Below are 21,580 nucleotides of genomic sequence, written 5' to 3' on the forward strand. Positions count from 1 at the left end.
TGTGCAGAGAGGGGTGTAGCTGGGCCACCAACCTAAGCTGATGGAAGGCACTCCGGGCCACTGAGGCCACCTGAGCCTTGAGCAACAGCAAAGGATCTACAGTGGTGCCCCGCAAGACGAACGCCTCGCAAGACGAAAAACCCGCTAGACGAAAGGGTTTTCCGTTTTGGAGGCGCTTCGCAAAACGAATTACCCTATGGGGTTGCTTCGCAAGACGAAAAAAATCTTGCATCCCCCCGCGGGTTTTTTCCGCTTTTTCCGCCCTTTTCTTAAGCCGCTAAGCCGCTTATCAACTGTTCCGCTGATAAGCCGCTTAACAGCTGATCGCTGGAAGCCGCTTGACAGCTGTAGCGCTAATCCGCTAAGCTGTCAATGGGCTTGCTTCGCAAGACGAAAAAACCGCTAGACGAAGAGAATCGCGGAACGAATTCTTTTCGTCTAGCGAGGCACCACTGTAGAAGTACCCCCAAGCTACAAACCTGGTCCTTCAGGGGAAGTGCAACCCCATCAAGAGCAGGCGATTTCCCACCCATCTGGTCTAGGGAACCACCCACTAACAGTGCCTCAATCTTATCTGGATTGAGTTTCAGTCTGTTGGCTCTCATCCAGTCCATTACCAAGGCAAAGTATGGTTTTTTCATTGTTATTTGTAAAGACATGAGAGCATTTCCTGCAAGTGGCTCACAAATATGAGGCAATTTTCCTTACTAGTAAAGTTTGTGGGAAATGTAGAAGAGCAAAATTACTCCCAGACGTGGCGCACAGCATGATTCGTGAGCCCTGCTAGCTAGCATGATGCTGCACAGACAACATCTGTGGAACTGAGTTGGTCCGGAGAGTGTCCGCAGTAAGACAGTATCGGCCAAAAAGTTGTTCAAGAAATGTGACAAGCTTTTGAGACTTCCAGAACTCTTCATCAGGTGGCCTGCATTTGTATAAGAAAGAAGAGCCTGGCTGCTGGATCAGACCAGTAGCCCATGTAGTCCAGCATCCTGTTCTCACAGGGGCCAACCAGATGCCCATTATGGGAAGCCCACAAGCAGGACCTGAGAACAGAGCAACACTCTCCCCTCCTGCAGTTTGCTGCAACTGGTATTCAGAGGCGTACTGCCTCCAACAGTGGAGGAGAAACCTAAGAGGGATCCTGTTGGCTTAGGCCCATGGCCCACCTCGTCCAGCATCCTCCTCTCATGGTGGCCAACCAGATGCAGAGAAATGTGCAAGTAGGGCCTGAGCACAAGAGCACTCTCCCTCATGTTGTCTCCAGCAATTTCTATTCGAAAGCATTGTTGCCGCTGACCATGGGAGCACAGTACAGCCCCCATGGCTAGTAGTAGTAGTAGTAACAATAATAATAATAATAATAAATTTATTATTATTTATACCCCGCCTATCTGGCTGGGTCCCCCCAGCCACTCTGGGCGGCTTCCAACAAAACACTAAAATACTATAACCTATTAAACATTAAAAGCTTCCCTAAACAGGGCTGCCTTTAGATGTCTTAAAAGTTTGGTAGTTATTTTTCTCTTTGACAACTGGTGGGTGGGCGTTCCACAGGGCGCGCGCCACTACTGAGAAGGCCCTCTGCCTGGTTCCCTGTAGCTTTGCTTCTCGCAGCGAGGAAACCGCCAGAAGGCCCTCGGCGCTGGACCTCAGTGTCTGGGCAGAACGATGGAGGTGGTAGTAGTTGTAGTTGTTGCTAGCCTTATTCTCCTCTATGAGTCTCTTAAATCCATCCAAGCTGGTGCCCTTCACTGCCTCCTGCAGGAGGGAGTTCCATAGTTCAGATGTGCGCTGCATGAACTTATTCAAGCAGGAGCTCTGGGGAACTTGGGACCTTCAGCTGTTTATGTGACTTCTTTTGGTTGGCCCCAATGCAGACAGATACCCAGCTGTGGGCTGCTGAAATAAGGAAGTTTGCTACTTCCTTCTTCCCTTAAACAACTCACAAACCTCTCCCACTTCACGCACCCTTTAATGCCCGCGCCATGCACTTGGGGTGATTTGCTTCTCCAATCTGAGCTTATGAGAAAGAAGAGAGGAAGCCACCACAGGAAGTGCCAGAGGGTGCAGCCGCTAGTAGCCACACATGCAGCAGCAGCAGCCCTGCAGCCGCCATCCTCGGGATGCCGCCATTGCTGCCCTGTGCCTCCATCTCACTGGCGCCTTTCCCCTGAGCAGCGCCAAAGCAGGCAGCTGAATTCCCTAACAGAGCAGTATGTGTGTGTGTGTGCGCGCGCGCGCCCAGCCCCCTGCAGTTCCCCCTTCCCTGCAGCATTCGGTCCTCTGGAACAGCACATTGGCTGGTGAGCGGGAGAGCAGCTGCTCTGACCCTCTAATTAACATGCGCACCTGCTCCTGGCACCCTTTTGTCTGCCCAGCAGATGCCCTGCTTTCCTTTTTTCCTTCCCCCTCCCCTTCTTCCCCTCCTCCTTCTCTTTCTGTTATGCCCACTTTTCACTGGGCCTGGCTCATGCCATCTCATTAACTTGAAATGTCCTCGGATTCTCACAAACACAAGGACCCCAAACAATGGGAGCTTGGGGGTTTGTGGAGCTGGAGGAGGAAGGGGTAGGCTGTTGGCTGCCTCCTTCCTTTGCTCTCTCCATTTGCCTGAAGGACATTTGGGGGTTTGGTTTCCTTGCGCCCTCTGGATCAGCTGGTTCTGCTGACCTACTTCCTGCCTTGGTCTCCCACTTGGTGTTTTTGCTGCCCCCCCCCCCCCGGTTTTTCATCTGGACACATTTTGGCCTCCCAGGTCTTCAAAGTGTTGAATGTGGACCACCCAAAGCCGAGCAGTTTTGAAGCCCCATAATAGCAACAGTGCAAGGACACAGAGGGAGCTGCGCTTGCGTCAAGTCAAACCATCGCTATTTCAGCTCAGTCCTTCCAATGCTGACCGGCAGCAGTATCTCTCAGGGGTCTTTTCAGGCAGGGAGACTTTCCCAGCCCTCCCTGGAGATGCTGCAAGGGGTTGATCCTGTAGAGCCTTGAGCAATCTTAAGTTGCAAATGACCAGCATGGTTCTGGGTGGGTAGAGGAGGTTTTAGCGGGTGGGGGCATCTGTTACCCTCCAGATGTTGCAGGACGATGACTCCAAATCATCACTCCTGGCCATAGACCACACTGACTGTGGGGCTAAATTGGCGGGTACTAGTTTTGCCTGAAATGCCTCCAGCACCCCACGCGGTGATCTGTGGGTGGCAGCGGGGAAAGCTCTTGGCACTCACCCTACAGCTGCCCTAGGAGAATGGGCTGTGCCTCAAAAGGCTGCCCTTCCATGTTGTGGCAGTTTTGCTACATCCCATCCCCCTGTGTAAAGTGCTGCTTATTCTCCATGAATGCAAGAGCAGGCTGGGGCTGAAGCCAGCTGCAGTCCTCTTTGTGCAGGATGGCAGAGTCGTGGCAAAGTTAGATGGCGGGTGCAGGGAGTTGAGAACGGTGAGGAGAAGGAGAGAGAGAGAGAGAGAGAGAGAGAGAGAGAGGGGAGGGAACTTTCCCTCCCTCTCTCTTTCCAGAATCCAGACACAGGGCGCTTCTTAATAATAATCGCCATCATTGTAATCAAAGGGATATTCCCAAGACAGCCCCTGTCAACACCTGGCTAGCACAAACCCACCTGTCTCCTGGCCCTTTGTTCGGGCATCTGTGGCACAGGATGGGCCTTCATTTGCCGCCTTTGAACTCTTTGGGTTGTTCATGTAACCAGCCTTGCGGAAGAAAAGGAAAAGAAAGAGGGGAATTATGGTACACAGGACACCTTTTCTCTGTTTTCTCCCTACCATACAGGCAGAGTTTCACTTGGAAAGGGCCAAGTTCAGCCTCTGAACCAGAACTGGCTTCTATGTCCTGAATCCGGTGGATTTATTTATTATCTTTTTATTGCATTTTTATCCCACCTTCTTCCCTTCAAGGGGCTCAAGCTGGTGTACGTGGGTCTCCTCCCCCCTATATTATCCTCACAACAGTCCTGAGAGGCCTGACCCTCCCCTCCATCTTCTTAAGTTGTGGGGTGTTAGGCTAAAGCTGAGAGAGAAGCCCACAGTGTTCCTGCCATGTTGTCCATTCCTCTCTTGGGGCAAGAGAGCCGTCTGTAACATCCTTGTAGTGTAGTTCTGTTATGCCAGCATTGAAGGCAGGAATGCTGTGTTTCGAAGAGAGTTGCTCAGAACAGCCCAGCAGTGTAGTCCACTTTTAAGTGTTCCAGGCCAGAGGCAGGAATATTAAATTGCCCCATTCAGACCAAACCAAGCGCTTGAATTGCTTGGAGGGGCCTCATACTGGTGATGATGGTTGTTTAATACAATTTATACCCTGTCCTTCTTCCCCAAGGAGCCCAGGGTGGCAAACAGTTAAACCATTTAAAAGCAAAGCAAAAGCATTCTAAAAACAACTTCAGTTAAAAACGTTCTTTTTATTATTAGCATGAGGCTTCCTGGAGCAGCTGTCTTCCGCCTCCTAATGGCCGGGGTAAGCAGGAATGTTTTCAATTTCCTCCTGAAAAGCTTATAATGATGGAGACAGCCGCACCCCACTAGTGCGGGCATTTTGCAGCTGGGGAGCCATCACTGAAAAGGCCCAGTCACAGGTCAGCACCAACTAAGCAGCTCCCAACAAGCCCTCACTAGACAATCGCAGGGTCCGAGGTGGTTGGTACTTGGGAAGGTGCTTGCACACAGACTGGGTGCTCTTTTTAAAAAACATTCGGAACTTAAAATAAATCTCTCTTTTTTTTGCACATGATGTAATGCCCACGTTAGAGATGGGGGCTCTGGAGTGTTTCTCCATCCTCCCACCCACACCAGGGATAATGCTGCAATGGTTATATTGCAGGGCTGTGCTCGACTCTCCAAAATTCCAGCCCACATCACCACTGCAGCCCTCTGCAGGAAAAGAAACTGCCACCTTTTTGCTAGGCTATCCTTCAAATACCTTCCTTTCCCCAGAGCACTAAAACTAAAGCAAGAAAGATTCAAGCTGCACAGGATTTTGCTGCTGAAAGACTTTCTCCTGGTTTAAAAGAATGATTGTAGCTTCCTGGAATCTCAGAGTATCCTTTCCATGGAATACTCACATCTGCAAATCCTCCTCTTTCTCCGGCCCATATGTGTTTGTGTCACATGCTGCCTTGTTTTGTTTAGGGTCTCTCTCTTTTATTAACGAGCTGGCCCTTTTGGCTTCTGGTAACAGATGGCTCTGCCAGTGACCACTTGATGGATGGGTGTGTTTGCTGCTAGGATGTCTCTATTTTTTCAAAAGAAAGAGAGAAAATAAAAATGGAAGCGCTTTCACACTGAGATAATCTGGCATATGCTGTATTTAGGGGGAGAGCATTGTTTCCTGCCTTTTTAGCTGTAGGTAACAACTTTTGGAAGGGACGCGGGTGGCGCTGTGGGTAAAAGCCTCAGCGCCTAGGACTTGCCGATTGAAAGGTCGGCGGTTCGAATCCCTGCGGCAGGGTGCGCTCCCGCTGCTCGGTCCCAGCACCTGCCAACCTAGCAGTTCGAAAGCACCTCCGGGTGCAAGTAGATAAATAGGGACCACTTACCGGCGGGAAGGTAAACGGCGTTTCCATGCGCTGCGCTGGCTCGCCAGATGCAGGTTGTCACGCTGGCCACGTGACCCGGAAGTGTCTCCGGACAGCGCTGGCCCCCGGCCTCTTGAGTGAGATGGGCGCACCAACCCCAGAGTCTGGTACCTTTACCTTTACCTTTTTAACAACTTTTGGAAGGGAGCTTATAGTTGAAGAGAACGGCGAAGCAGTTGTCTCAAGGGTTGTGCACCCAATAGGGGTGGGGGCATTAGTAAGGGTGCTGCTTCACCTGTTGACAAGTGCAGAGTGGGCCCCTCGCTCTTTGACTTCCATTGCATAAGAACGTAAGAACGGCCTGCAGGATCAGGACAATGGCCCATCTAGTCCAGCAGCAAAAAAGGGTGTGATTTCTCAGGGATGGCTCTTTGATCTTTGGAGCAGCCTCTTTGAAGACTGGGAGATTTATAGCTCCCTCGGTGGCTCTGGGAGGAGTTGGGGCAGGTGGTTTGTGGGCATTGGGGGGGGGGGAGTGTGTGGCCAGGGTGTGAAAGTGGTGCCTAAGGTGCATGTGAAAAAAGGGTTCCCATGGGCTGTGGAAGGCTTGGACAGTTGATGGATTGCTTGTGATTCTCCAGCTCAGGTCTTTGCAGGAGCTGAGGGTAGTTTGTGATTTAAAAACCCAAGGGATTGAGTTTCACTTCTGTGGGAAGCCTGCCTTTATTTTGTGCAGTGACCCCTGTCTCTTGTCATAACATCAGAATCCAGGAGTCATTCAGTGAAATTGATTTGCAGCAAGTGCAAATTGTGAGATGGCTGCTTTCCGCAGGACATAAGGGCCAGTAGTTGTTTAAAGGGGGCTGGACAAAATCCAAGGAGGGGGACACATTTATTCACAGCTATGAGCTATGACAGCTCAGTGGAACCTCCACATTCCAAGGCAGTCTACCTCCAAGTATCAGTTACTGGGCCGGTGGGAAGCAAAGAAGCCTGTTGAGTTTCTGCCCTGTCTGAGGACTCCCTAGAAGCATCTGTCTAGCCACTGTGGGAGACGAGAAGCAGGGGGCTTTTAATGGAATCTGGCAGGGCTGTTAAGAATTTACAGCCTTGAGGCCCTGCCCTCCTTCTTTCTTCTTCTTGTGTCCCCAGTAACAGTTTATTCAGCTGTTTTTAAATGTGTTGCTTCCCACCTAGAACCTTTTGAATGGGATGGGCTATAAATCCAAGAGAAACCCACAAATGTGTGACAAGAGGTAACAAAAAGCCTGTTGTGGCCCTGCGGAATATACAGGTTACCTGTCCTGTCCTGGAAATGAGAGGGCATTTTTTTCAGGTGGCAGGGGTCAATTGCAGACATGGGCTGCAGGAGGTGATAGTTTGGGGGCATAACCCCTTCCCCGTCATGCAGAATGCTGGGAGGGGTTGAATCAGCCCCACCAACCAGTTGCCCTGAGCATTGTATGGATTGCTGAGGTACCTGAAACATGTTGGGAAAAGTCTCCTGGAAGACCTCCCCCAGCACCCTGTACTCACAGTGGGTGTCCAAATGCCTATTATGGGAAGCCCACAGGCAAGACCTGAGCACACAGCAACTCTCCCCACTTGTGATTCTCAACAACTGGTATTCAGAGCTAGACTGCTCCTGGGGATGGAGGTTCTGCTCTTATGGTAGACCTCTTATGGTAGACCTTCACGTTGGCTAACCAGATGCCCCAATGGGAAGCAGTGTTAGATATATAAGTTAGGCGCCAATGGTCACCTTAAACCTAGTTTGTGGTCACTACAATGGAGTGCCTTACTTGTCAAAGAGTTGGACTAGATGTCCCTCGGGGTCCCTTCCAACACTACAACTCTACGATTCTATGATCACAGCTACATTGCTTGACTATAGCTTGCTCTACAACAATTCCTTTGTCCCAGTATACAAGGAGAAACACAACACAGCAGAAATGGTATTAACTATGGCCTAAGGCAAAGGTTTTTAAATTGTGGTTGCCAACCTTGTGCCCAGAAATCTCCACATAGTTGCAATTGGGCCTGTGCCAGTAGCAAAATGCACCTCGGGAATTTCAAACACTGATGTGTTCTGAGTGCAACTGTAGTCTCCTCTGCTGTAGTTGGCATTCAGAGGCAATGGAGGTGCAATGTAACCATTGAGGTTTGCTGTTTTGGGTAAATGCTGCCATGCCACCACCCTCCTTAGTCCTGAAGTGTCCCCTTCTTCCTCACTCTAGGTGCCCCAGCTCTCATGTGGGCAGCCGGTGCCACCTGCAGAACCCGTGTCTCAGCTACCCCTGCAAGAATGCGGGCACCTGCCAGCCCATCGTCCGTGGCAATGTGGCCGAGTATACCTGTGCCTGCCACCTAGGCTACACTGACAAGCTGTGCCTTACTCCTGAGGAGAACGCATGCCTCAGCAGCCCCTGCCACAATGGAGGGAGCTGCGACCTTGTCACGCTGACGGAATACAAGTGCCGCTGCCCTCCAGGATGGTCAGGTAAGCGGGCAGCAAGTCTTTGAGCACCAGCAATCCCAGGTTATTATCAGTCCCAACTCAGTTAGGCTGCAGGATGTTTCTCTAAAGGAAGCTTGTGTTCTGTGTTCGCCCCTTCCCTAGGCAAAACATGCCAGCAGGCAGACCCTTGCGCCTCCAACCCTTGTGCCAACAGTGGGCAGTGTGTGCCCTTCGAATCGACCTATGTGTGCAAGTGCCCGTCGGGCTTCCATGGGGCCACATGCAAGGAGGACACCAACGAGTGCAGCCGCTCCCCTGCCATCTGCAAGAACGGCGGCACCTGCGTCAACGAGGTGGGCTCCTACCAGTGCCACTGCAGGCAGGCCTACACAGGACAGAACTGCGAGCACCTTTACGTCCCCTGCAACCCCTCGCCTTGCCAGAATGGAGGCACCTGCCGGCAGACCGGAGACACCACCTACGAGTGCACCTGCCTGCCAGGTATGGATGGGGAAACTGTCCGGTTCTTGCTGGCTGCTTGAAGCTGCCTTTCTTCCTTGGCTTCTAGTGGCCGCAAGCCCTTGGTGAGGGTGGGTACGTAGGAAGCTGCCTTCTGCTGAGCCAGAGAATGGGGCTCCCACTGAGCTCCAGCCCTTCACCAGGGTGTTTGTGGAGAGGAGTTTCTAGTCCTCAAGAGTTCTGTACCAAAGCGCTGAATTATATGGAAATACAGGAAGCTGCTCAATGCTGAGACATTGGTCCAACCAGCTCAGCATTGCCTACACTTAATAGCAGCTCTTCAGGGTTTCAGGCAGGGAGCAATTCCTGCCCTACCTGGTTAATTCAGACCTTTGTTTAGAACCATGAGGGCCAGAATCCTCTCTTATTTTGGGGTGAGGGCTGTAGCTCAGTGCTCTGCATGCAGAAGGTCCCAGGTTCAACCCCCAGTACAATCTCCTTATCTTGGACCCTAGAGAGCTGCCACTCAGTGTGAAGGATATAAAGCTAGAATATTCCAATTACCCAACTGCTATACGGCAGCTCTTTATGCCCTATGCAAACCACCTGGACCCAGAGCAAAGAGGGGCTTCTTTGCTCCCTCCAGCAAGCTACCCACTAGCAACCTGGCTACTAGTGGTCCTGTCCTATGGCACCCAGGCTTGACATCTGCAGCTAGAGGTCCCTTAGATAGGTTTCCTCCCCACCCAAAGTGCTGCTCAGTATCAGTGCAGTCCGTTTCCCAGGCAGCAATCAGATCCTTCCGTGTACCCAGGAGGGGCAGAGAGGGGTCAGTTATCGCAACAGGAGTGTGCTGCTGCCGGGCTCTTCAAAAACAAAGCCCTCTTCCCCTGTTGTTGTTTTTTCCATCCCAACTGCCTGCTAACTTTATCTAAGACCCCTATTGCTGCTGCTGCTGTTAATGTGCTGCTTTGAGTTTGAAAGCATTGGTGCCTCTCCAGCTGATTAATTGCTTGGGACAGGCTCAAAAGGAGTTGCGAAGTGTCTTTCCTGCCTGATCCTTAGATTGGTCAATTGGGCTTCTTTGAAAGATTAATCAGTTTGGAGAGGCACAAGTTCAAAAAGTAACAAAGAAGAACGAATCAGGCTTCCTCTTATCTTAGCTGCCCTACTTTTTTAGTATTCACAAATGACTAATTTTTCTTTTTTTCCTTTTTGTCTGACCTGCTGCCTATTCTTTTCATTTCTTTTTTTTAACACCCAGTCCTCTTTCTGTGCCGCTTAACAGCAGCCAGAGAGACAGCAATTTAACAGCTTTGTGGCGAGTCAGACATTGGTCCATCTAGCTCCATACTGCCCATGCTGACTGGCAGCAGCAGTGACTCTCCAGGATTTCAGGCAGGGGACAGTATTTTTCCTCCAATCATGGCATCTTCATGACAAGAATAACTTCTTTGAGCTGTAGCTCAGTGGTAGAATACCTGCTTTACATGCAGAAGCTCCCAGGTTCAATCCCCAATTGGCATCTCCAGGCAAGGGCGGGGAAAGACTCCTCTTGAAACTTTGGAGTGCCACTGCCATCTGTGTAGACAATATGGAGCTAGATGGCTTGTTGGTCTGACTTGTTCCTGTTTTATTCAGAACTATGAGGACTGGAATCTTAACTTTATTTTTAGGGGGAGGGCTGCTTTTTTGTGCAGAAGGCCCCAAATCCAACCCCAACAGCATCTCCAGGAGACTCCTCATGTGAAAACCTAGACTGCCACTATCATCCAGTGTAGGAAGGTCCTGGACGGAATGGGCCATTTGTCGTTACTCATTAAAAGGCAGCTTCTATTGTACATATAGGAAGTAGGAGTTTGCTAAAAAAACAACTTGCAGCCTGCAGTCAAAACAGCTGTTGCTTCACTTCTAGGTGTGTGTGTGTGTGTGTGTGTGTGTGTGTGTGTGTGTCTTTTTGCAGAACCTGCTTCTCCAGCTCCTTCACTGTATACTCTCAAGTATATTGCTTTCACCCTGAGTTGAGGACACAGGGTGGCAGCTGGAGAAATCTGTGTCGATGAAGAGCAGAGAAGGAGGGTTCCTTGATCAAACAAGATCCTGTCTTTTCCCTCCTCCTCCTCCTCCTCCTTCTATTTTTGAGGGTGGGAGATCCTTTCTGTGTGGAAATGAGCAAGGCTCTGGGTCCATTGCTGTGTCACGTTAAAGCCTTCAGACTTTGATGGAGCTGGTTTCTCGGGAGGAGGCAGAATATGCATCCAAATGCTGGCCGGCTGGGAAATCACAAGTGGAGGAGAGCGCTGCCGCCACTCTTATGCCTGAGTCCTTGTGTTCTTCCCTTCGGGGGTGTCTGGTTGGCCAAGGGGAGAACAGAAGTCTAGGCGAGGTACACCATTGGCCAGACCCAGCAGGGCTCTTCTTAGGTTCCTGTCGCAGAAATGGACCCCTTGTTTCGGGCTCCCAATGTCAGGATGCTAGGAGGACTTCCTTGCACATGGGATGGGGGGGGGGAGAGAGAGAGAGCGGCAGGAGCAGGAAGAGAAAAGCAGGTTACATCATGGACGGCACAGGGAGCTAAAAGGAGGTGAAGCGGGCAGGGCCCTTCCGCTATAAAACCCTGTGGTTGGCGGAGTCTGTGTGGCACCAGTCCCATTCTCTACCCCCACCCCCAATTGCAGTGCAGTTCCTTCCTTTTTGGGCCCTGTTTTCCTGCTGTGCTGAATGGAAGGACACCAGGCGATGGAGCCTCCAGCACTGGAATCTCCCACACACTTCATATTGCATTCTCTCCCCACGATTATTATACAGCTCCTCTCTTGTGAGCTTAGGTAGAAACAGGTTGCTGTGGCCAGATACTTACACAGCTTTTCTGCAAAGTCTTGTACCCGGGGGCTCGCTACTCTGGCTTCACAATAAAAGTGAACGTAAACATAGTCTTATGCAAATTCAGGCGTGTTGGTTCCTCCAGGGCGCAGCAGTTAAGTTTCTGGAAAAAAACAAACAAATGGTGATGCTCCAAGAACAAATGTGAGCTGAGCCTTTGACCCTCCAGATTGTTGTGGATCTACAGCTACCTTCCTCCGGTAGGGATCAAGACCTCCTGCTGAGAGAGAAAAAGGGGGAGTCCCATTAGCAGGGTCACAACATGTCTGGAGAGCAAGGGGTGGCAACCAGTTCACCGTGTGCTGTATTTGAACCAGCAAGGTTCAAGCCCCCGGCCCCCCAAGAGAAGATACAAGCAAGCTTGTGTTCTTTTGGAACGGACTTCTTCATACAGCACATAGTTATGACTGTGGAACTCACCCCCCACAAGGAGGAGTGATGGCCAACTAGGATGGCTTTAAAATAGGTTTAGACAAACTCATAGAGGAGAGTTTACTAGGCATGCTGGCGATGCTCTGCCTCCATATTTGGAAGCAATAAATGCTTCTGAATAGCTGTTGCTGGAACGTTCGGGAGGGCAGGGTTGCTGTTGTGCTCTGCTTGAGGGTTTCCCAAAAGAGGCACCTGACTGGTGATTGTCTATACTACGCTGGGCCCTCTTTGGCCTGATCTGGCAGGCTCTTCTTAAGTTCTTAAGCAAGCATGGAGGCTCCAAATCCAATATATAAGATAATTTTCCAGTATTTTTTTTTAAATGGGGCATCCATATTTTCTGAGACTGGATGGCATTTCACGTCAAGTCAGATTGACAGCATCTCTTGAGGTTTTCCAGCAAGCTGAGCAATTTTCATCCTCTTCCATTAAGTAACAGAGCCTGCTGTTTCTCCCCCATTGTCAGAGGGGGCTAAAAACAAGGTCTGACGCACGTTTTCTTCCTTTCCCCTTTTCCTTTCCCTACCTTCAAACACCTGGCAGGTTTTGCTGGTCAGAACTGTGAGGAAAATCTCAATGACTGCCCAGGGAACAACTGCAAGAATGGAGGGACCTGCGTGGACGGGGTGAACACCTACAACTGTCAGTGCCCCCCTGAATGGACAGGTAGGGAATGAAGGCCAATATCCTTGGGTGGGGGACAAGGGGACAGGTGAGGGTTTGGCTCCAGGGAGGGTCATGGTCAGGGTTTGAAGACTGGCTCAGCTGCACCCTTCCAATCCATTCTCTGTTCATAGGGAGCACGTAGGATGCCAAGATTTTAATGCACTTTCAGACCTTTACAGATTTATGTTGAAAGTTATGCATTATGAAATACGCAATACAGTTGTACCTCAAGTTGAATGTGCTTCGGGTTGAGCGCGTTCGAGTTGCGCTCCACGGCAACCAGGAAGTAACGGAGCGCATTACTTCCAGGTTTCGCCGCTCGCGCATGCACAGATGCTCAAAATGACTTCACATGCATGTGTGGAAGCAGCAAAACGTGACCCGCAGACGTGTCTTACGTTCGGTTCGGGATGCGACCGGGGCTCCTAACTGATCCCGTTTGCATCCCGAGGTACCACTGTATTAGTGTTGTTATTGCCATTTTATTAGCCTTAGCTACAACTATTATTGGTGTTGCTCTTGCTACCATTAATAATGTTGCTGGGGCTTATCCCACATTACACCTCCTCAAAGTAAGCCTATTGAAATTGGTGAATTTGACTCGCTCAGGTCACCCACATTTTAGTAGGTCAGCTCTGCATAGGACTTAGCTGTAAACAACCCACTCTTACAATTACCACGATTGTTACTGAGGACCTTGTGTTATATGAGTTAAATAAGTTTGCTGTCTTTTGACAATGAGGGCAAAGATAATTTCCAACTCATCTCTTTACTCCGCCCCACTGCTATTCCTGCGTTGCAGGGGCTGGACTAGATGACCACCCCTTGGGTCCCTTCCAACTCTTCCAATTCTATGATTCTGTGAACCTCTTCCAGGCCAGTACTGTGCAGAGGACGTGGACGAGTGCCAACTGATCCCCAATGCTTGCCAGAACGGGGGCACGTGCCACAACACCCATGGCAGCTACAACTGCGTCTGTGTCAACGGCTGGACAGGCGAGGACTGCAGCGAGAACATTGACGACTGCGCCAACGCTGCCTGCTTCGTGGGAGCCACCTGCCACGATCGTGTGGCCTCTTTCTACTGCGAGTGCCCTCATGGACGGACAGGTGCGGATCAAGGGAGCTGAATGCAAGGTCCCAGCTCCCTCCCCTGTTGGTACACGAAACCAGGGGTGCCACTTTGGGGTGGGTGCCCATGGGACTTTTGAGAGAGGGAGGGTCGGAGCCCCCCTGCAAGCATTCTTCTCTAAGCACCTGTGCCCGTTTCCTTGCAGGTCTGCTGTGCCACCTCAACGATGCTTGCATCAGCAACCCCTGCAATGATGGGTCCAACTGCGACACCAACCCAGTCACTGGCAAGGCCATCTGCACCTGCCCCTCTGGCTACATGGGGCCTGCCTGCAACCAGGATGTGGATGAATGCTCGCTTGGTAAGTGGGCACAGGGAGGACTTGGCGGGGAGAAATACCAGTGGAAAGGGTCCTGCGTAGTCTGTTCTAGCCTGAAACCCAATGTAATACAGTCAGCACACAGGAAATAAAGAAAGCATGCCTCACACAAGGACTTCAGAACAAAGCAGATAGCAAAATGCAAAATAACAACAACAACTGTAATCTGGAGTTAGAATCGTAGAGTTTGAAGGGACCCTCAGGGTCATCTAGCCCAACCCCCTGCAATGCTGGAAACCCGGCTCACAGAGTTACTCGCTGAAAATGCTCTCTCTTGGTTTCAGGTCTTGGTTTTTTCTCACCAATAGAAATTTAGCTGCCATTGATGCCACTGTTTATGTTTTTATCTTCCATTAGATTTTTAACATAAAGTTGAACTGACCTTGGTCAGCAAAGGGGCCAAATTTATTCTGCTGCGAAACTCCGGTTTAGTAATTGCAGGACAGATATACATTGTTTTGTGGATTCCAGCTCCTGATAGTTAACAGGGGCATAATACCTTGAAGGAAAGAGGGGAGCCAGCATACCTGCTGTCTCACAGCACTTGGGATATGGAAGGACATTGAATCTGCCCAGAGTTAACACTCTGCATTATTTAGCAACATTTGGACCCCCCCAAAATAGGGAGCTAGCTAGAGCAGGTCATCATAAGAAATACTCAAGGAGTACAGTGGGATCCTGAAACCTAGCTCAGGAGACTACATGCAAACAGAGAGTTTGGGGAAGGACAAGGCCAGGAGCCAGAAAGGTGCAGGCTGGGAGGTCCCGATCCATGGCCACCATCCCCAGTCATGCTCTGTTGCTTCCTTTGGGAGCTACTGCTTCTCTTCACTGTGTTTTTGTGTGTGTGTGTGTGTTCAATTTGGATTTGATTTAATATTTGTTTGCTGCTTTCTGGGAAGTGTGTGTGGGGGGAGCACAATGGCAGTGCCAAGCTCAGAGCACTCACAACAACAACCGTGTTACAAATGAGCAAACAATATTTCTTGTATTGAAAAACTCACAACAGCATATAGATAAAGCAAAGGCGAACACAGGAGTAGTAAAGAATTAACACAGTTCAGTACAAACTCGGAAGACCAGTAATGCTAATATAGAATGTTGATTATGTCTTTTTAATGGTTCTGAACCCAACAGGTGCCAACCCCTGTGAGCATGCGGGGAAGTGCCTCAACACAGAGGGCTCCTTCGAATGCCAGTGCCAGCAAGGCTACTCTGGCCCCCGCTGTGAGATTGATGTGAATGAGTGCTCCTCAAACCCCTGCCAGAACGATGCCACCTGCCTGGACCAGATTGGGGTCTTTCACTGCATTTGCATGCCAGGTGAGTGCCCAGTTCTACATACCACCCAGGAGGTATCCCCAGCAGTGTGCCCTCTAGGTGTTGTTGAACTCCCAGCTCCCTTTATTATTCACTTACACACATACACACACACCTCCCCGAAGGAGTTCAAGGTGGCATGCATGGTTCTTCCTCTGCTCCTCATTTAATTCAACAACCCTGTGAGGTTAGGCTTAAGCTAAGAGGCGGTGACTGGCTCCCAAGTTCCTGTCTGGAAAGCTTTGTGGCCAAGTTGGGGGGCGGGGGATTTTAACCCTGATCTCTCCCAGGTCCTAGTCAACACTCTTAACCACTGCATCAAACCTGACTCTCAGCATAGCCAGTGCTTGTGAATGATGCTGGGAGCCTCGGTTACAACATATTTGTATGTCAGTTTGTGCCTGCACTGTGTGAAGCCTGATGCCTAGGAGAGAGGTGGCGTCTGGGCATATTCTGCTTCGACGTTTGCCACACCTGGACTTCTCCTACCAATGAAGTAAAGCCATAGGGTTGGTGCAGCTACTGAAAAGGCCCTGTCTCTTGTTGCATAAGCTGTGCCTCCCTCTAGGGTGGGACCATAGAGAAAGGACATTTCCTTCTGATCTTAGGAAGAGGAGCAGGTGGGAACCCCATGAAACAGATCAGCATGCTCTTCTGAGATCTGGGAGAGACTCGGTTTGTGTGGGCTGCCTTTACACTCTTGAGTAACTCGTAAGAGAGCTGCCTCCTAAAACACAGGGTGCTTTGGTCTTGGAATGCCTGGGTTTTAGGAAGTTTAAGAGGGTCTGCCAGGGAAACAAGCAAGCTGCTTTGACCCTAGCCTGGATGCACAGGCTCAGAGCCTTTTTAAAAGTAATTGCCGTGGTGCACCCCAGATCCCCTCCCTTCTGGGCTGCAGGAGTAAGTGGGAGGATGGAAGGTGGCAGCAATTACCATAGAGTAAAACCCATTGGCAACACTGCAGGGCTGTTGTGTTGCAGCTGGTCAAGGAAGGGGGTGGGAGAGCCTCGCTTAGGCGCGCGCGCACGCACACACACACATGCATCACATCCTGAACAAGAGCAGTCCTGATATGTGTTGATGCACTGCAACATTTTGCTGCCACCAAAATGCAGGAGAAAGTGGCTAAGCAGAGCCAGGAGTCTCTCCTCCACCATAAAGCCAAAGGAGGAGCTGGCCTTGCCAGCATGAGCCATTTGCTGCTGGCTCTTTGAGGCACGGACCTTTTTCTGCTATAGGTGTGCTGTCCTCTCAGCATGCATCAGGGGAGCTCCTTTAGGCTTACCTTTTCTTTCCTTGTCGGGAAACTCCTTTCAGGCTACGAGGGCATCTACTGCGAGATCAACACGGACGAGTGTGCCAGCAGCCCCTGCCTGCACAACGGGAACTGTGTGGACAAGATCAATGAGTTTGCCTGCGAGTGCCCCAGAGGTACTACTGGAGCGGGGTGGGGTGGGGATGGAGGGGCATCGATCTCTCCGCCTTCAGTGCAAAGCCTTTGTAGTGAGAACGGAGCTGCAGTTAATCCACCACCCAGAGGCAAACCTTGCCGGCAGGTTTGAAATATGCTCAGAGTGGGCAGCTCGGGGGAAATTGGATGCTTCTCCTCTGATGTCTCTTAATTCTGGCAGTTCCAAGGGGCTCCACGCCTGCATTTGAGGTGGAGGAATGTGGTGTTGAGAAGTGGGTTGCCCTGTCTTTGAAGGAGTGTTGGGGGGGGGAGGCCTGCCACTGCTGTTAGCCCTGGTAAGTAAAGGAAACCTCTGGATCCAGAGGTCCAGTTTACCTTTCAGGCAGGGGGTATCTCCTAGCCTTACCTAAAGAAGCCACCAGAGGCTGAACCCTGGGGTTTTGAACCTTGTGCATGCAAAGCAGAAGGCTCCATGCCACTGGTGGCTTTTTCCCCTAAAAAAGGAAGTAAGGTTACTAGTCCTCATGATTGTAAATAAAGGGCAGGTTTAAATAGAAATCTGCCTTGCACAGACAGAATTTGCACTGTGCTCAGGACAGAAAGACACCCCCCCCCCGCCGCATCAGAGGTGTTGTGTCTTTAAATGCCAGTTGCTGAGGGGTGGCTAGCAAGGAAGTGCTATTGTGCTCAGGGCCCTGGTGTGCACGTCATGTGTGGATGAGAGGAGTGTGCACTGGGAAGCTTGGGAATCACCCAGGCACACTCATCATCAGGCAGACAGGACTGGTTCCGTTCTCTGCTCAGTGCCTGCCCTATGGAGAAACTGAGTTTATCATTTGGGTGTGTGTGTGTGTGTGTGTGTGTGTGTGTGTGTGTGTGTGTGTAAAATTGCTTTGTCATTACAAGATTCCTAACAGCAAATATAATTTAGGGTAAGTAGTTGTGACCACAGGAAAAAACCAATGACCTCTGTGGATCCTGTTACCTTTTTAGAGGCTGCATTCACTCGGTAGTTTATTTTGCCTTCATGACGTTTGCTCTGTGTTATATTTGAACTTTTGCATGAGATGAAAACCAGAGATATAGCAGAATACAACCGAGGTTTCACTCTCATTTCTGTGTTATTTGCAAACAGACGTTTCTTCTGGAAGCAAGTAACACAGAGATACATGTTAAAACTTGCTCTACATTCCACTAGATTTTTAGAGGTGGCTTCTTCGCCATGTTAAAGCTCATATAATAATGCAGGAATCAACAGTTAGGGAAACTTCAGGAAAATGGGATAAACTGTGCTGAGATTACAGCCTTCTCTATCTTCCTGGAAGTGGATTTACATCGTGTGAAAGCTCAAATATAACATGGAAACTAGCAGTTGGGGAAATGTCAGGAAAAGGGAATAGACCAGGCATCAGCAGACTTTTTCAGTAGGGGGCTGGTCCACTGTCCCTCAGACCTTGTGGGGGGCTGGACTATATTTTGAAGGAAAAAAATGAACTAATTCCTATGCCCCACAAATAACCCAGAGATGCATTTTAAATAAAAGCACACATTCTACTCATGTAAAAACACGCTGATTCCCGGACCATCCGCAGGCCGGATTTAGAAGGCAATTGGGCCAGATCCGGCCCCTGGGCCTTACTTTGCCTATCCATGGAATAGACTGTCATGTAAATGCAGCCAAAGTTATGCCACAGCAGCTTCACAACTCTGTGCCACTTTTGCAGAGTTAAGATGCTGAGGGTGGGGGTTAGGGGTTCTACCCTGTTGATTAGAAGGGGCCGCTACTTTGGGGGTTGTTTTGCCCCATTCTGACACCCCCCCTTTTTGTGCAACTCAGAACAGCAAATGCACACACCTCTCACCTCAGCATAAAGAGACTTTCAAGCCAAGCTCTACTTCCTCCTTCATCTGGGAGACAGAATGAAAGCGAGGGAGTGAGAAACCGAGGATTAATTTAAAAAATGGCAGGAACAAGATTTGCACTTATAAAGGCCCCCCTAGTTGGGGAATAAGTTGGTGAGGGGGAGCACTGGGAAGCTGGGAGAGGCAGAATGAGAGGAAAACTGGATGGATTTAAATGAGGTGATGCAGTCCACAGGGCGAGAGAATGGGGGAGAGGGCTGGATAATCCATGAAATGGGGCTTTGGGGGCTTTTTGAAGTCGAGAGGCCGGGCTTTCCGTCTCCTCCTCCTCCTCCTCTGTAGATGTAAATAAGATGTTCTCAGGGAGAGCCAGTCCAGCGCCCATTCAGAACCCCAGGCAGCCGTCTCCATGGCAATGGAGAGCGAAGGCCCTGAAAAACTTGATTTGGGGGCTGAATGGAGGGGAAGCAGAGCCACAGGGTACAGAAGGCTGGCACCCCAAGTGTTGACATGGAATAGTTGCCACAGCAAGCCACAATTTACTAGCAAGAAGAGGATTTGAAGGTCCCCCTCCCCTTCAGTGTCTAGTTGGAAGAGTTTCTGTGTGTATGGAGGGGTGTGTGAAAAACCCACATTTTCAAGCTCTTTTTTCTTATCCTGGTTGTAGGGATAGTTTAGGGGTCTGTGTGTGTGTGTGTGTGTGACAGAGAGAGAGAGAGAGAGAGAAAGCAAGCTTCACATTCACACCACAAAGCACTATGATTCCACTTTGAAGAGTCATGGCTTCCCCCCAAGAAACCTGGGAGCTGCTGTTCGTTCAGGGTGCTGTAAGTTCCTAGGAAACCCCTCTATTCCCTTCATGGAGCTACAGTTCCCTGAGTTCCCTTTGAAGAGGCATTGATGGTTAAACTGCTCTAGGAATTGTAGCTCTGTAAGGGGAATATGGGGGGGTTGCTTAACAACTCAACCCCCTGAACAAACTATAGTTCCCAGGATTCCTTGGGGGAAAGCCATGGCTTTTTAAAGTGGCATCACAGTACTTAAAATGTATGGTGGCCAGAGGGTGCCGGTGGTGGGAGAGAGAAGTCATATTGGCTTTTTGCAGTGAAGTGGAGCAGATTTCTACTGCTTCGGTGCTGCAAACTTCCCAGAAACAAAATGTGTAACTAAGAAGGTGCTGGAGACAGAGAGTTGGCTGTCGCTTTCGCACCTGGGCACTGTGCCAAGTGGGGCAACCGAAAAAAGGGGGCAGCCAGGCCCCCATGACATGCTTTTTACGCTCTCTAGAGAAGATTTCCAGAGACAGGACAAGATCTTGGAAGGGGGAGCAGTGCCCATCTGTCAGTTTGCATTTTCACATTTCTGGACATTTTTTAAGGGGTTGAGGATTGGGGGGGGGCGGGATACAGCTTTACCCTCCAGTTTGTGGGAAATCACAAGAGTTAGCGTAATTGTCCGCCCCGAACTGGGTCCCCCCGCCCCACTTTGGGGCTGAGGATGTTTGTGGGAAGGCAGCTGTGAAGTGTATAATGACAGCCTATTCATCAAGATATTTCACAGAAAAGGTTTTTTGGCTTTTATTCCCAACTCCTCTGACTGTCCCTTGGGTACTCCTTTTTTAAAATAAAAGTGACTGGGAAATTCAAGCAGGGTGTCTGGACTGCATCCTGACTAGATAAAGATGTGCACAAAGAGGTCATCGCCAGCTAAGCACTACTGAAGAGTAGAACCATTGAAAACCGAAGTTAGGAATGCCTGTAATTTCCAATAGGTCTATCTTGAGTAGAACTAAAATTGAACTTAAGAAGAGCCTGGCTGCTGGATCAGGCCACTGGCGCCCCTCTATGCCGGCATCCTGTTCTCACTTGTGGTGAACCAGATGCCCGTATGGGAAGTCTGCAAGCAGGATCTAAGCACAAGAGCCCTCCCTATGCCATGGTCTCCAGCATCTAGCTCAGTATTGTGTCCATTGGTTTCATGGAAGTCATGTTCCCAGCCCCACCTAAAGATGCAACTGGGGACTGAACCTGAGACCTTCTGCATGCAAAGCAGTGACTCTGTCACTAAGTCACAGCCCTTCTCCTAAAGCCCCTGCAGTTTCCCTTTCTGGTCACCTAGAGGTATCCATTACTTGCCACAGGTTACTAGGCAAGAAGAGGCTTCTCACCTGTGGAAGAGGTGGGAGCCATATTTGTTCCTTACCAGCAAGGGAGAGAAGGAAGGTGACCACTGCAGGGGTCTCAACCACCCTGAAGTCGGGGCTCAGGCCAAGCTCAGCCTCTTTGTTTCCCGGCAGGTTTCAATGGCCACCTGTGCCAGTATGACATTGACGAGTGTGCCAGCACCCCGTGCAAGAATGGTGCCAAGTGTGTTGATGGCCCCAATGCCTACACCTGTGAATGCACTGAAGGTAAGCAGGGTTGGGGGTGTGGGATCTCTGACCTCTTCTGGAGGGCAGGGATTCTGGGGCAGGGGGCAGGCCACTGCGTAAATAATGTATTTCATTCCTCTCAAAGGAATTTTATTTATTAGACTTTTATATTGTTTGTGCTAAAAGAAAGTCTCTAATGTGCTTTAGTATATATTTTGTAACATGCCTTGATTGAAAACAAAACCCTTCTGTGCAGCACAAAAATGCTTAAAACAAATTATCAATAAGAAGAATAAACAACAATAATTTAAGAACTGTTTTAAAGGTTAAAAGCACAATGAACTAAAGCTTGCATCAACTTTCTAAATACCTGGTTAGGCCTGTCTAAACAAAAATGTTTTTAACGGGTGCCAGAAAGAGTACGGTGAAGGTGGTTGCCTGATGTCACTAGGCAGGGAGTTCCAAAGTATACTGCAAAGTAATGCAAAATAGCATAACATAGTAGAGAATGTTACTCAATGTTGGAACAAGAATTGCAAAACAAAACCCACACACCGTAAAGCACTGACTGAACATTGTTAACAGTGTCATTAAAATCACCCATATCCCCAGGAGAATAAGGGCTTTTATTGGAGGAGGGCTACCTCCATATTCACCCAGTGCTTTTCAAGCTGCACTGGCTCCTGGTGGAGTACAGGGTCAGATTTAAGGTGCTGATTTTGACCTTTAAAGCCCTTCA

The 21,580-nt window shown here is 49.8% G+C and overlaps 1 protein-coding gene across 3 annotated transcripts in view; it reads left to right on the forward strand.

The window, feature by feature from the left end:
* NOTCH1 (notch receptor 1) overlaps positions 1–21,580 on the forward strand; it is a 100,685-nt gene that overhangs the window by 31,342 nt on the left and 47,763 nt on the right. For all 3 annotated transcript variants that reach the window (XR_014560166.1, XM_083721976.1, XM_083721977.1), the window contains 8 exons: positions 7,765–8,027; positions 8,148–8,486; positions 12,303–12,425; positions 13,302–13,535; positions 13,703–13,858; positions 15,014–15,199; positions 16,514–16,627; positions 20,767–20,880. Coding sequence is in view for 2 of the 3 variants with exons in the window: in XM_083721976.1 (XP_083578102.1) it covers positions 7,765–8,027; positions 8,148–8,486; positions 12,303–12,425; positions 13,302–13,535; positions 13,703–13,858; positions 15,014–15,199; positions 16,514–16,627; positions 20,767–20,880 (1,529 nt within the window). In the remaining variant the exon portion in view is untranslated. The remainder of the gene's footprint in view (positions 1–7,764; positions 8,028–8,147; positions 8,487–12,302; positions 12,426–13,301; positions 13,536–13,702; positions 13,859–15,013; positions 15,200–16,513; positions 16,628–20,766; positions 20,881–21,580) is intronic.

Source organism: Podarcis gaigeae (genome assembly GCF_964106915.1).
Source record: "Podarcis gaigeae genome assembly, chromosome: Z".
NCBI lineage: Eukaryota > Metazoa > Chordata > Lepidosauria > Squamata > Lacertidae > Podarcis > Podarcis gaigeae.